The sequence below is a fragment of the Salvia miltiorrhiza genome, chromosome 7 (genome assembly GCF_028751815.1).
Source record: "Salvia miltiorrhiza cultivar Shanhuang (shh) chromosome 7, IMPLAD_Smil_shh, whole genome shotgun sequence".
Taxonomy (NCBI): domain Eukaryota; kingdom Viridiplantae; phylum Streptophyta; class Magnoliopsida; order Lamiales; family Lamiaceae; genus Salvia; species Salvia miltiorrhiza.
The window spans coordinates 11,016,104-11,028,955 of record NC_080393.1 but is presented as its reverse complement, the minus strand read 5'-3'; the positions used below and the strand labels follow the sequence as shown (position 1 = coordinate 11,028,955).

General features: G+C 38.9%; 2 protein-coding genes across 2 annotated transcripts; both read right to left on the bottom strand.

Moving 5' to 3' along the window:
* Positions 1 to 4,096: 4,096 nt before the first annotated feature.
* On the bottom strand, positions 4,097 to 7,175 carry LOC130992555 (G-type lectin S-receptor-like serine/threonine-protein kinase SD3-1). The gene has a single exon (XM_057917231.1). It carries the CDS (start codon positions 6,655 to 6,657, stop codon positions 4,252 to 4,254), a length of 2,406 nt encoding a protein of 801 aa, XP_057773214.1. The 5' UTR covers positions 6,658 to 7,175; the 3' UTR covers positions 4,097 to 4,251.
* Positions 7,176 to 8,338: 1,163 nt separating this feature from the next.
* LOC130992675 (protein DMP3-like) lies at positions 8,339 to 9,200 on the bottom strand. Its single transcript, XM_057917425.1, has one exon. It carries the CDS (start codon positions 9,127 to 9,129, stop codon positions 8,497 to 8,499), a length of 633 nt encoding a protein of 210 aa, XP_057773408.1. The 5' UTR covers positions 9,130 to 9,200; the 3' UTR covers positions 8,339 to 8,496.
* Positions 9,201 to 12,852: the final 3,652 nt, after the last annotated feature.

Below are 12,852 nucleotides of genomic sequence, written 5' to 3'. Positions count from 1 at the left end.
ATTAAGAGGGCATTTACTTTTATGATTGAGTATTTTTATCTTTAAGAGTAGGATTTCTTTAATTCCACCTTTTCAATGGGATACGAATCAAGTAAAAAAAACTTAAATGATAGAAGTAATCAAGGGTCTTGGGATATTCCAAAGTTTTAAATTATCAAAACAAACAAGACATTAATTTTACTATCTTTATCTATCAAAATTCAAAACTAATCAATCAAATAATTTAAAAAGTAAACTTCCCATAGAAGATAAAATTAGTGCGTCGATTTCAAATACTTATAGGAACAAACATATCGATACATATCCTAGTTGAATCTGACGAAGAGATAGAAATTGCGATGAAGAGATGAATCGATGTAGAACGACAACAAATTTACCGCGTAATTTCACGTTAGGTTTTCTAGAGCATTTATAATAGATAGTGAAATTCGTTAAATAATAAATATATAAGGATCGTTTCCTCAGACAATATAATAAATAAAATTAAGGAGATCAGGAATGGGTAATACTATGTATTCTGGAAGGATAGCATAATCCCATTTTCGTAGAAATCGATATTCTTATGAAATGATGATTCTTAACCAAAATAAATTATCAATCAAAAGAATCAGAAAAGAGGTGGGAATATGCATTCCGTTCTTTCTCATTTTAATAAACCAAGCACCTCCTATAGTCCTATGTATTATCAATCTAAAATTTGACATTGACACATCTCGATAAATGAGTTTGAACCATTTTTCTTGCATATTAATTAGTTATCTACTTGCATAATTCTAGCCATAGTGTTAGTTAAGATATCGCGTATAATAATTTCTATATTTTCCCACAAGTCTTATTCTTAATTTATTACTCACATAGACCATTTTACATTTTTACTTGTTCTAGCAATCTAATTTGTTTTTCTTTCTCGTTTTTATAAGAGAAGTCACATCCACGCTACCTACTTATACAAAACCCTTTCATTTCTTGTAGCAACTTAAAGCTATTATATCCGGAAAAAAAAAATACATTTTTAGTAAAAATATTATTCTTTTAACAAAATAGAAAACGTGACAAATTACAGAAAATTTGAATGTGATTATTCGCTGAAATAGTTTAAAGAACGAAATAAATCTCATTATATTTCTAACTAAAGTAAAACATTGTTTTGACAAAAAAAATTTGAGCGAAATTTTGAAGTAGCCAAAATGAAGCATAAAACACAATTTATGATCACTCGTTGAAAAAACGTAAAATTTGGCATTTTTTAACGATTTCGGACGTTTTTATCCTTAATTAGACAGACCGGGTAGGATTAGGCACGCGGGTCACATGCTGGGTCAGGCACTTATGGCACTATTAGTGCCATAAGTGCCAACATGCTAGCTAGTGCCATAAGTGCCAACGAAAATTCAAAATAAAATCAAGTAAAATGGTCCTCTTGGCATGCCGGATCGGGCACTTATGGCACTATTAGTGCCATAAGTGCCAAGATATTAGTGCCAACGAAAATTCAAAATAAAATTAAGTTTTTTTTTTTTTTTTTGATCGGGCAAAGTCAAAATAAAATTAAGTAAAATGGTCTTTTTAGCAATTATGGCACTAATGATACTTATGACACTATTAGTGTCATACGTGCAACACAAATACAGAAACAACAGCAATAGAATCAAGAAATCATGATGTGAAAAAGATGAAGCACATGAAACAAACAAACAAACAAACAAACAAAAAATCTTAAATGGAACATCTAAACCCTACGAGGAAGTGTTTAAAATGGTCCTTTTGGCACTTATGAGTGTCATACGTGCAGCACAAATATAGAAACAACAACAATATAATGAAGAAATCGTGATGTGAAGAAGATGAAGCAAATGAAAGAGATTCGTCGAAAGCGGCGAGAGAGAGATGAGACGAGAATCGCTTCTCTTCGTCGACGGGGAAGAATCACGCGTACGGCATGGCTACGAAATTGGAGTCAGAGCGAGAGAGAGGTAGAATTGGCTCTCTTCATCGACGACAGCGAAAGATAGAGAGAGCAGCAAAAGAGATTGGGTTGGATCAGATTGGTTCGACGGGTAAAAAGGGCATATTAGACATACCGCCTAATTAATGGCCAGATTTTATTGTTTGAATATTAGGGGCCAAAATTTAAGTTTGTATCTCCAATATGGCCATCCGGTACCATATTCTTTTTTTTTATTCCTTGAGAAAATAAGGTTTTATGTAATATCCATAAATAAATAATCAATCAAATTATGAAGAAAAAGAAGGCGAATTCCTGCAGCTGATATTAGAGGTTTGTTTACAAGAAAACCAGACATATATAATCTGGGAGAAGTGGAAGAAGTCCCTAAGTAAAACAAAACACCATTTCCTTTAAACAAAAATTAGTCCCTAAGTAAAACAAAACACCATTTCCTTTAAACAAAAATTAGTACGTGGTCCGTCGAAATTCGACGAAAATTTATTACTATATAAAAAATTGTAAATTAATTTGAAATTGGCTTAAATTTGATATATTATAAAAATATATATTGATTCATAAATTTTTAAAAGAAAAATTGCAATACTTATTTGAAATTGAAGTGAATGTTTGTAGCTGCAAGCCTGCAACCAATCGCTGAAAGAAATAAACAATGAATTAAATAATACTCCATCAATAATTATTTCAATTACAAAGCTTAAATAAATTATTAAAGTACCTCGAAAATTTCAATTTAAATAACATGAATAAAAATAGTTGATTTTAAATGAGATCCCACTTCTTCATAGTCTTTGTTGATGATAATTGTAGATCATCACTATGTTGATCAGTCTCCAAAAGATCATCATTATGACTTCGTTTTTGAGAAGTGATTTGACTATTTGATGAATTGGAACATGCACGTTCCTCCTATTATCTCACTTTTCTCCTACAAATTGATATTCAAAGTGTTATCCAAGGAGATGCATCGGTGAACATTATACATATAAATTTAGAAACGTACAAATTTTTCTCTTAATATTGGTCGTTAGTTCAACGATCCACACCATAGAAATCAATTCATGAATTTACTTATGATTGTCCAATTTATACATTAATTTAATGAAGTTTATTCGATGTTTTATTGTTCATAATTATTTTAAATCATATATTAACACATAAGTAAATTAAACTTACATCAACATTGGAGATTAAAGAAAAGTTGGTCATAATATATGTGTCGTCTGTAATATCTTTAACGGTATATATAGGCACGGTCGCCAAACCTCATCATGGATATCATACCAAGAGGTTGCAAATAATTATACGATAATTGTAGGGAGTAGAGAGGAATTGGCAATTACTCGTAGAGGCATTCACAAGCCCATAAGTGCCCAACACAAGAATTACTTTTGATTCTGCAAAAAGATTAGTTTTATGCGTGGCCCTTGGATTCTTTCCACAATTCCTGCAAAATATAAAACCTTTTATCACAACAAATGTTAATCAGACCAAGATACAATATCATTATCAGAAAACATCATCTAAATGCCATCTTCAAAACAGAAAAACAATGTGAAAGGCAGCAATAACGGTGCAAGAATGCAATATCTAAGTCATTCCATAGACTATTGAAACCCCACCAAAAATCTCCCTTGTAGCATATTAGTTATCTACTTCTAGCCATGCTGTTAGTTACACTCGCGTAGAATAATTTCAATATTTTCCCACAAGTCGCATTCTTTACTCACATACACCATTTTGCTTGTTCTAGCAATCTAATTTGTTTTTATTTTTCTCCTTTTTCTAAGAGGATAAGTCACATCCACTACCTACTTATATTGAATTTTTTTCATTTCTTGTGGCAGTTTAAAGTTTTTATATCAAAGAAAAAAAATAGTACATTTTTAGTAATATTATATTCTTTTGTGAAAATAGAAAACATGACAAAATACATAAAATTTGAATGTGATTATTCGCTGAATTAGTTTCAAGAACGAAAATAAATCTCATTGCATTTCTAGTTAAGCCTATTCCCATTCTTCATAAGATAAAGTAAAACATTATTTTGACTAATTTTTTTTATTCCTCGAGTCAATAAGGTTTTATGTCAAGTATTTATCCATAAATAAACAGCAATCAATCAAATTCTGAAGAAAAAGAAAGGCGAATTCCTGCAGCTGATATTAGAGGTTTGTTTACAAGAAAACCAGACACATTTAATCTGGAAAAAGTGGAAAAAGCACCATTCCCTTTGAACAAAAATGAGGTTAGGAGCTGGAGTTAGAAATGTGACCCTATTCGCACTAGCATTCGGCCTCTATCTCCTCCTCCACACCTCGCCGGTGGTGGTGGTGGCGAGGGCCTGAACGGGACGGGGGCCGGTCGACCGAGAGTGTCCCCTCGAGCACCTTCACTACCTCCCCAATGGAGGGCCTCAGAAACGGCTGATCCTGCATGCACCAAAATGAGATTCTTGCAATCCTCTCCAAGTCGTCGTCTTGCTCCAGCTGCTCGACTATCCCATCAACGTTCTCTCCACCAACGTCTCTCCTGCACGTGACAATCTGCAGCAGCATCTCCCCAAGCATGTATATGTCGCGCTCTGATGGGGACTCGGGAGACGAGGAGGGAGGCACGAGGAACTCCTCCAGCCCGAAATCCGTTAGCTTAGGGTTCATGTTCTCATCTAGCAGCACATTTTCAAGCTTCAGATTGCCGTGAGCTATGCATTTCTGACACTCAGAGTGCAGGTAAGCGAGCCCCCTCGCCACCCCTAGGGCAATGTCGCGTTTCCTCTGGTGCCAAACGCGCTGCTTCTGGTCCTCCTTGGACCCGAACAGCCACTTCTCCAACGAGCCATTGGGGACGTACTCATAGATCAGGCACTTGTTTCCTGCTTCGAAGCAGAACCCTTTCACAGACACGAGATTCCGGTGGTGCGTGCCACTCAACGTGGTGACCTTCACGCGAAACTCCTTCTCCGAGACAATGACATCTTTCAAGATCTTGGCAACTATAGGTGTCTTGTTTGGGAGCACACCTCTGAAAACTGAGGTCCCAATCTGGTTAGCAAAGTTGTTTGTTAACTCCTTGATCTCCTCAAACGATAATCGGATGAGCACGCTGTAATGTGGATTCATCTGAGCATCTTTGCCGAAGGGAATCCTTGTCCGAACCTTGATCCTTCTCCTACGGTAGAGAAGCCCGAAAACTAGGACTTGAAAGCTCAGTATCACCAGAACTGTGAGCAGAACCACCACTGCTATAGCCCCTACCAGCCACCTGCCGCTCCCTCTCCCTGCAGGTGGGCTGCCCGGCTCAGTGCTCCCATGCCGTCTGGAGCCTTGATCGGTTGGAACAGCTAACGGAACCGAGCACACTTTCAAGAAAGACACAGCATGGATGTCAGGAGTCTTGTATCCACTGATAAATGTAGTCTGTTTTATGGTGCACTGGCCCGAGCCATCATTCATTGAGGTTGCAGCAATGCAAGTGGAGTCGTTCACGCAGTACTCCCTGCACGCTGCCTCACTCAACGGCATCTCAAGATCGTGCGATGGATAGAGGCCGTAAAGCACCGTCTGTTTCAAGACCAAAATGCTAGTATTCATCCTGCAATTTCCCAAGTCAGTCATTTTCTTGCACCCTACACCACCCGAGACCAACGCGGGACTTCCACCAACGCCAGACTCTAAGGAATCGGAGAACAAACAATCGCACATGGGCGCTGAGGAGTTATACCCACAAACACTATAAGAGCCACACGAGCCAAACACGGAGCACTGATCCTTAACTGCTTGCCAAACTGCTCTCCATCCACGGCTATCACCATCCCACGAGTAAATCCTCAAGTTCCCATCTCTGTCGATCCTAAGGTGTCTGAACCTCGTGGAGGGATCACCAAGATCCTCAGGGGAAACAGACCAGACAACCTTGCCACTACCATCATACAACCCTAGGACGCCATTAGAGTCGAACCTAGCTTCTTTAGAGCCAACGGGGCTCTTCCAATAGGTCACATTGTACTCCCACACAAGTGCAAGCTCTCCATCCTGCCTAATCACCAAATTGTAGTAACTAGCTATCAATCTTGTTGGTAGGGCTCTAAGGTTTTGAGGGAAATGAATCGATTGGCCCGGGAGCAGCGTGTTCGTGGGGCTACCAAAGCTATCCCAGACAACCTCATCTTTGCTACTCAAGAGTACTAGGTTCCCACTGTCCAAAAGATTAGCTTTTTGCACACCTAAATTGGAGGTATTGCTACTCCACAGAGTGGTTCTACTGTAATTATTGATCAAAACCAGCCTCCCATCCATAGCAAACCTAAATGTGGAATTCACAGGAACCCTAATTCCACTACCAACAGTCCAAACAGGTAAATTTGCAGCTTTATCACCAAGATTATACATAATTCCAACCATATATTCATCCCCGCCATCACCATCTACCTCCAAGAAACCAAATGCAAAAACCCCATTTTCAGACACCCAAACCTTATCCCTATCAAAAGCATTAACCTCAAAACCAATAGGCACAGAGGCCATGGTAGAATCATCACAAAACACTCCACAAAAAACAGAGCACAAAAACAGTAGCATAATAGGCACACAACTGCACCTAGTCAAACAACATTTTGTCAGATTCTTACCACCAGACTTCTTGGCAGTTAGCCCTGTAAGCTGCTGTCTGAGCAGCCAAGAAACACCCATTTCAGCTGTGCAAAAACCCCTCTCCACAGTTTTATAAGGGAGTTTGAAATCTGAGGTGGATATGATGGAAAATATAAAAAGGGGGTGGGTATATTTTCTAGTAGAGGCCTTTTCATGAGAAAAAGTAACAGGAAAAAGGCAGAAAGATGGAAAAAAAAAATTGAATCTTGAGAGAAGGTACAAGATTTGTAATAATGGGGGAGGAGAAAGAAAACAAAGTTTCAAATACTTTTATGTGAGAGAACCAAGATTCTCATAGGCTGAGTTTGCTCCCACTAAAACAATCTCTACTTTTTATGGGATCCTTATTTTAATTTCTTGGATTGAACACTGCATCAGCATGCTTTGACACGAGCAGTCAGCTCTACTAATTAAATATTAATCTATCCATGTGAAATTCAAAGCCTACCTAATCAAGCTGTAGACATACGCAATTTTTGTTTTAATTTCTTTTCCTTTTCATGACAGAGTAATCCACCATTACTATGTCTATGACTCGTCCCCCTCAAACGATTTGACCACCAAAAAGGGTTATTTGTATAATTAGTTAATATATGCAAGCTCACACTTTAGCTTGAAGTTCAGAAAAGTCTAATAGGGCCATATTAGGTAACTAAAACGCGAAATGGGCCAGCCTTTAAACATAAAATATGTATATAATAAAGATCAATCTTCAAATATTGTGGTTCGTGTTTAAGTCATAATCAAAAAATCAAAATAATCATCTCCGTATATGTGGTCACACAGAAAAGAGGACCACCGCTGATTATAACCATAATTAAAAATAAAATTTAAAATATACTCCAGCTTCGGTTGTGGGCCGAACTGGATCTAAAAACCACGGTCCAGCTTCGAATTTTAGAGAGATGATTCAGATCCAGTCAGGCCTGATCCAATTTCCTGGAAGATCCGGCAGGTTCTGGGCTGAAAAGATACAAATATCAAGAAGTTGGTTTTTGTACACACCCTCTATTTTACTCATTATTATAGTCTTTCATTTACAAAATTAATAAAAATATTGATTTGCTTCCCATTTTGTCCCTATATCCTCCTATCAAATTCTTAATAAACACTCCCTCTGTCCCGCGAAGCTTCAACAATTTTTTTGACACGAACTTTAAGGAGTTAGTATTTTGTATATTAAGTGTGTTAGGTGAAAAAATGAAAAAGTGAATAAAGGGAAATTTTTTTACTATATAAGAAAAGTGCTCAATTTTACGGGACAACTCAAAAATGAATATTGTTCAAACTTCGTTGGACGAAGGGAGTAAAATTCAAATAATAATAATATAGCTTCATTGATAGTATTTTTTTTGACACTTTGGGGGAAGGGGGAGCGGTGGGTTTGAACCCTGGACCTTATTGTTTGTAGCCTCATTGATATTTTAGGAGCATATTTTTTGATCTTTTCATAACTTCCAGAAATTCATCTCCATCTTCTATAACCTTATGCTAATCCACGTTGATGCCCGTTCTTCACTGAATTATTAACCTCCTTTAAATTTAGATATGTGAATAGGGGCTATATTTTTTTAACTTTTATTATATTAAAATTTTAAAATGAGGTTACAACTTACAAGGGTGAAACGGTAATTATATTAATATTTTAAATAAATGACTATAACTAGTAATATAGCGAGTAAAATTACCCTTTAGTCAAATACGCACACGACACGGCCAATAGTCCCAATAACAAGAAACACGTAATAAATCACATTATGCTATCATGTCATTGCTATCTAACCTAACAAATAATCAATCAAATTACATCATCTAATTACAAGCAAACCCATGATGAATGATTGGCATTCAAAGTTGAAATTTTGATAGATAGTGTGATTAATTCATGGGATCCCTTGTAACGGGGTAACCAATCCCATTCCTTCTACTAGGAAAAACCACGAACAACAAACTAGAAATGAGGCCAATCCCAATAGGAGCGATATCCAACACTTCCTGCACCTCACGCGCCGGCCTCGGGTAGAAACACCCGACGGCATTCTTATCCCTCAGCGCCACCGCCACGAACACCATCACCGACACAAACGCATGCACCACGTCCATCGCGTTCAACCGGAACTTCCGGAGGTCGGGCAGCGCCGCCGCGTCGGGGCTGTCGAACAGCCACAGCCCCTCCCGCGTCGCGAACCCGTAGTGGACTTCGCCGTTGGCGCACCTCAGGCTGTCGGTGAAGGAGGCGAGGAAGCAGGAGAGGGCCAGGACGAGGAGGAGGGCGAAGGTCATGGGCCGCGTGGCGGCGTCGCACGCGCCGCCGTTGGTGAAGATTGGGGTTAGGAGCTGGAAGGCCAAAAGGGTGCCGGTCGGGAGGAGGTTGGCGAGGTTCGCCGAGCCTCGTAGGGCTTGGGCGAGCGCGCTCTGGGGCGGCGGGGTAACCGAAACGACGTCGTTTTGAGACGAGTTGGTGGGAGGTTCATTGGGGATTGATGCCGATGATCTTTGTCTAAGAGACATTTTTTGTCAAATGTTCAAGTTTGTTTGAGAATTAACTTGATGTTGGGTTGGGTGATATATATATATATATATATATATATATATATATATATATATATATATATATATATATATATGTTATTGTTATTTGATTTGGGAGGTTCCTTGCTGCTTCACGGTGACTTGATTAAACGAGTTAGTTGAACAAGTCTTTGCTTGCCAGTTTTGAATTGTATAGCTGCCACGTTTTCGAGATTATATTATTTAGGGCAAATAGCGTTAAAATACCCAAAGTTTCGCCGAATTCGCGAATTTCCCCTGACCTTCAAAACATGGTATTAAAATTCTTGATCGTGGTTCCGATGCTTAATTTTCCCCTAATTACGTTTTCCGGCCACTAATGGTTTCGACGTGGCACATACGTGGAATGACTAATGCTGAGTCATAAAACAAGAGCCACTGGAGCCATACGTCGTCGTTTAACCAATAAATAAAAAACATGGCTGTAATTAGGATTAAAAGGTAAAAACTTGAGAAGTGAAAATACCAACAGTCGCAAGCAATTCTGTGATCGAGTTCATCGCCGTCCGAGGAAGAAGAAGGTGTCTTCGTACCGTTTTCAAGTGTTCGAGTGTGTTCTTCATCACCAGCGATGTCTAATCCGTAAGTTGTTACTGAAACACAGCTTTTTGGTGGTAGATTTTTGTTACTGTTGATGAGGGAGACTATTGTATTGCATGTAGTTGTTGTTTGAGATTTTTCTTGTAATGTATGTTGCCGATTGCCCTTTCTGAAATATGGTTTATTGTTTTGCTTGTTTCAGTGATATGTTTACTTTGTTTGTGCGTCACGGGGGAGGGTTTGAACCAGTTCATGGGGAAGATCATTACGTTGGTGGTATGATAGAGATTAAGTCTCGACTTGATCCCGACTTGTTTGGCTATTTCGATTTAACTGAAATCATAGAACAAATAGGCTACACAAAATGGAAAGACATTTGGTGGAGACTAAGTGGAACTAGTACTTATAAGACTATTAATTCAGATAGGCAAGTGATGGAACTTTTGGGTACTTTAGAAAGTAAACAAAGAGTATTAACAGTCTATCTTGAGGGTGGTGAGACGATAGATTATGATGATGCTGTCGATTTAGGAGATGACATAGAAGAGCAGGGGGGTATAGAGGAGCAGGGGGGAATAGAAGGGCAAGAGGGACAACATGATGGAGTAGAAGGGCATGAAGGAGTTCAAGGGCAAGGGCATGAGGGAGTAGAAGGGCAGGAGGGAGTACAAGGGCATGGGGGAGTAGAGGGTTCTGATGGTGATGATGAGAGTGTAGATAGTGATTACACACCTTCAGGGCAGGGTTCTGATGATGAGGAAGAAGAATTAGATGGTTTAGCAGATGATGAATTAGTTTCAGATGATGAAGAGTATCTACATTCTAGGAGAAAGTTAGCAAAGGTTGCAAATAGGGCCAATATCTTCGAGTTGATCGATGAGGATGTCTTAACAGAACAAGACTTAGGAGGGCAGGTTGATGTAGAATCTGATTATGCTAATAGTGAGGGTGATGTTGATTCTTCTGACCCTAGTGAAGAGGATGATGTGGTTAGGGTAAGAAGGGAGAAACCAGTGTACGACCCTAAATGCAACCATAAGGAGTTGGATCTGTGTCTAGGACTAAAATTTCAAGATGGTTGGGAATGCAAAGCTGCAATCCAAATTTGGGCAATAGAGAATCACAAATGTGTTCACTTTAAAAGAGTTTCAAATGATAAGTGTGAGGCATTCTGTAAGTCTAGTTGTCCATGGAGGATTTATGCTAGCAGGGTAAGTGGAGATGGTGCATTCAAGATCAAAACCGTAGGGGGTAAGCATAGATGTGGAAAGGCCATGAACAATAAGTTGATGAGTAGTAATTGGATAGCAAAGAGGTACCTCAATGTCTTTAGGGTTAGACCTCATCTTTCTATGCCTGAATTGAGGGAGGACATATGGCTGAGATTTTCAACAAAAGTGCACAAGGATAGGTTGTACAGAGCTAGGCAGAAGGCTCTTGAGCTCATTAGAGGGACTGTGGATGAGCACTATGGGCTCATTAGGAGATATTTGGCTGAAAACAGGAGGGTTGACCCAGAGGGTAGATTTGAATTGCTCTTGGGGGAGGACCATGTATTCAAGGGGTTGTACATGGGCTATAGCTCCCTCAGGAAGGGTTTTAAGGCAGGTTGTAGGCCTGTGGTTGGGCTAGATGGGTGTCATTTGAAGACATACTTAGGAGGGATACTTCTCTGTGCTATAGGCAAAGATGGGAACAATCAAATGTATCCCATAGCCTGGGCAGCAGTTGAGATTGAAAACGAGCAGTGTTGGACATGGTTCATGAAGTGTTTAGTTGAAGATTTTCAAATTGGAAGTGGTGATGGCTGGACCTTTATATCAGACCAACAAAAGGTGAAATATCTATGTTTTATCTTATATTGAGCTCTATGATTAAATTGATTTATTCTTATACTGCGGTTTCAAATGTAGGGACTTGAAGCAGCTGTAAACCTTCTTGTACCATATGCCGAGCATAGAAATTGTGCTCGGCATGTGTACATGAACTGGAAAAAAGATCACAAAGGCTCTGTGCTCAAGAACATTTTCTGGAGGGCAGTGAGAGCAACTTATTTGGAGGACTACAAACAAGCAATTGAGGACATGAAACAGGAAGATGTGGCTGCATTTCAGGACTTCATGCAGTCACCACAACAAAGTGGAGTGACTCATGTGAAGAGGGCTGGAGCTTCTACAAGCAAGGGAAATTCATCTACACAACTACCTCAAACCCAAGAAAGCAATGCTGGGCCAGGCAACATGGGAAGCTAGCTAGAAGGCTATAGTGTTTAGAATTTTTGTTTTTGGCTTCAACTTGAACTCTTGGATCAGTTTGGAATGATGAATGGCTTGTTTGTTGCTAGTTTGTAAAGACATATGAATCACAGAATTTCTTGCTAGTTTGGAATAGCTAGTTGTCAGTTTGCAAAGACATATGAATCAATGATGATTTGTTGGGAGTTTGGAATGGTTTCTTGCATATTTATGTTAGTTATCAGTGATGGTTTTTAAACTCGCTTATTGCATACATATGAATCAATATATACTCTGAAATTGGTGAAGAAAAGTTCCATTTCATTAAGCCAATAAGGATACATAGTTGTCTAAAACAGGAAGAACTAATTCCTTACAATTAACTTTCATTTCAAAGCAATGCACACAACAAGGCAAACCATAAACACAACAACCAATCTATACATATTCTTTATCTTCAATGTCAGTTGATTGAGTTCTACTTGAACTTCTCTTATCATTGACTTCATCTCAATATCATCTTCTCCACCATCATGCTCTGTTTCTGCAAATTGAGAACTCCTATGATGCTTCAAGGTATTGAATGCGTGCTTGTAGTATGGAGACAGCTCGGGATCAATCCAATTCCACAACCCACACGACTACATGATGAACAATCTAAGTGAATCATTCCACCATTTCCAGCGCACCAAAAACCACAATTCAAGCATTAAAACTTACCGGCGTATGAGGGCATGTAACAAATCGCCGCTCGGGATTCTTCTCAGTGTGCGATACATGCATTGTAGCTGGGAGTCCGTGGCCACAAATTACTCGACCGTCGTGGCTCGAGTTCAGACGGCTTGTAGATGACGAAGACATTGAATTTGAGGAAGAGGTATTAACTCAT

Excerpts from the sequence above, each read along its gene's own strand:
- LOC130992675 (XM_057917425.1), bottom strand. The coding sequence starts at position 9,129 with ATGTCTCTTAGACAAAGATCATCGGCATCAATCCCCAATGAACCTCCC.
- LOC130992555 (XM_057917231.1), bottom strand. The coding sequence starts at position 6,657 with ATGGGTGTTTCTTGGCTGCTCAGACAGCAGCTTACAGGGCTAACTGCC.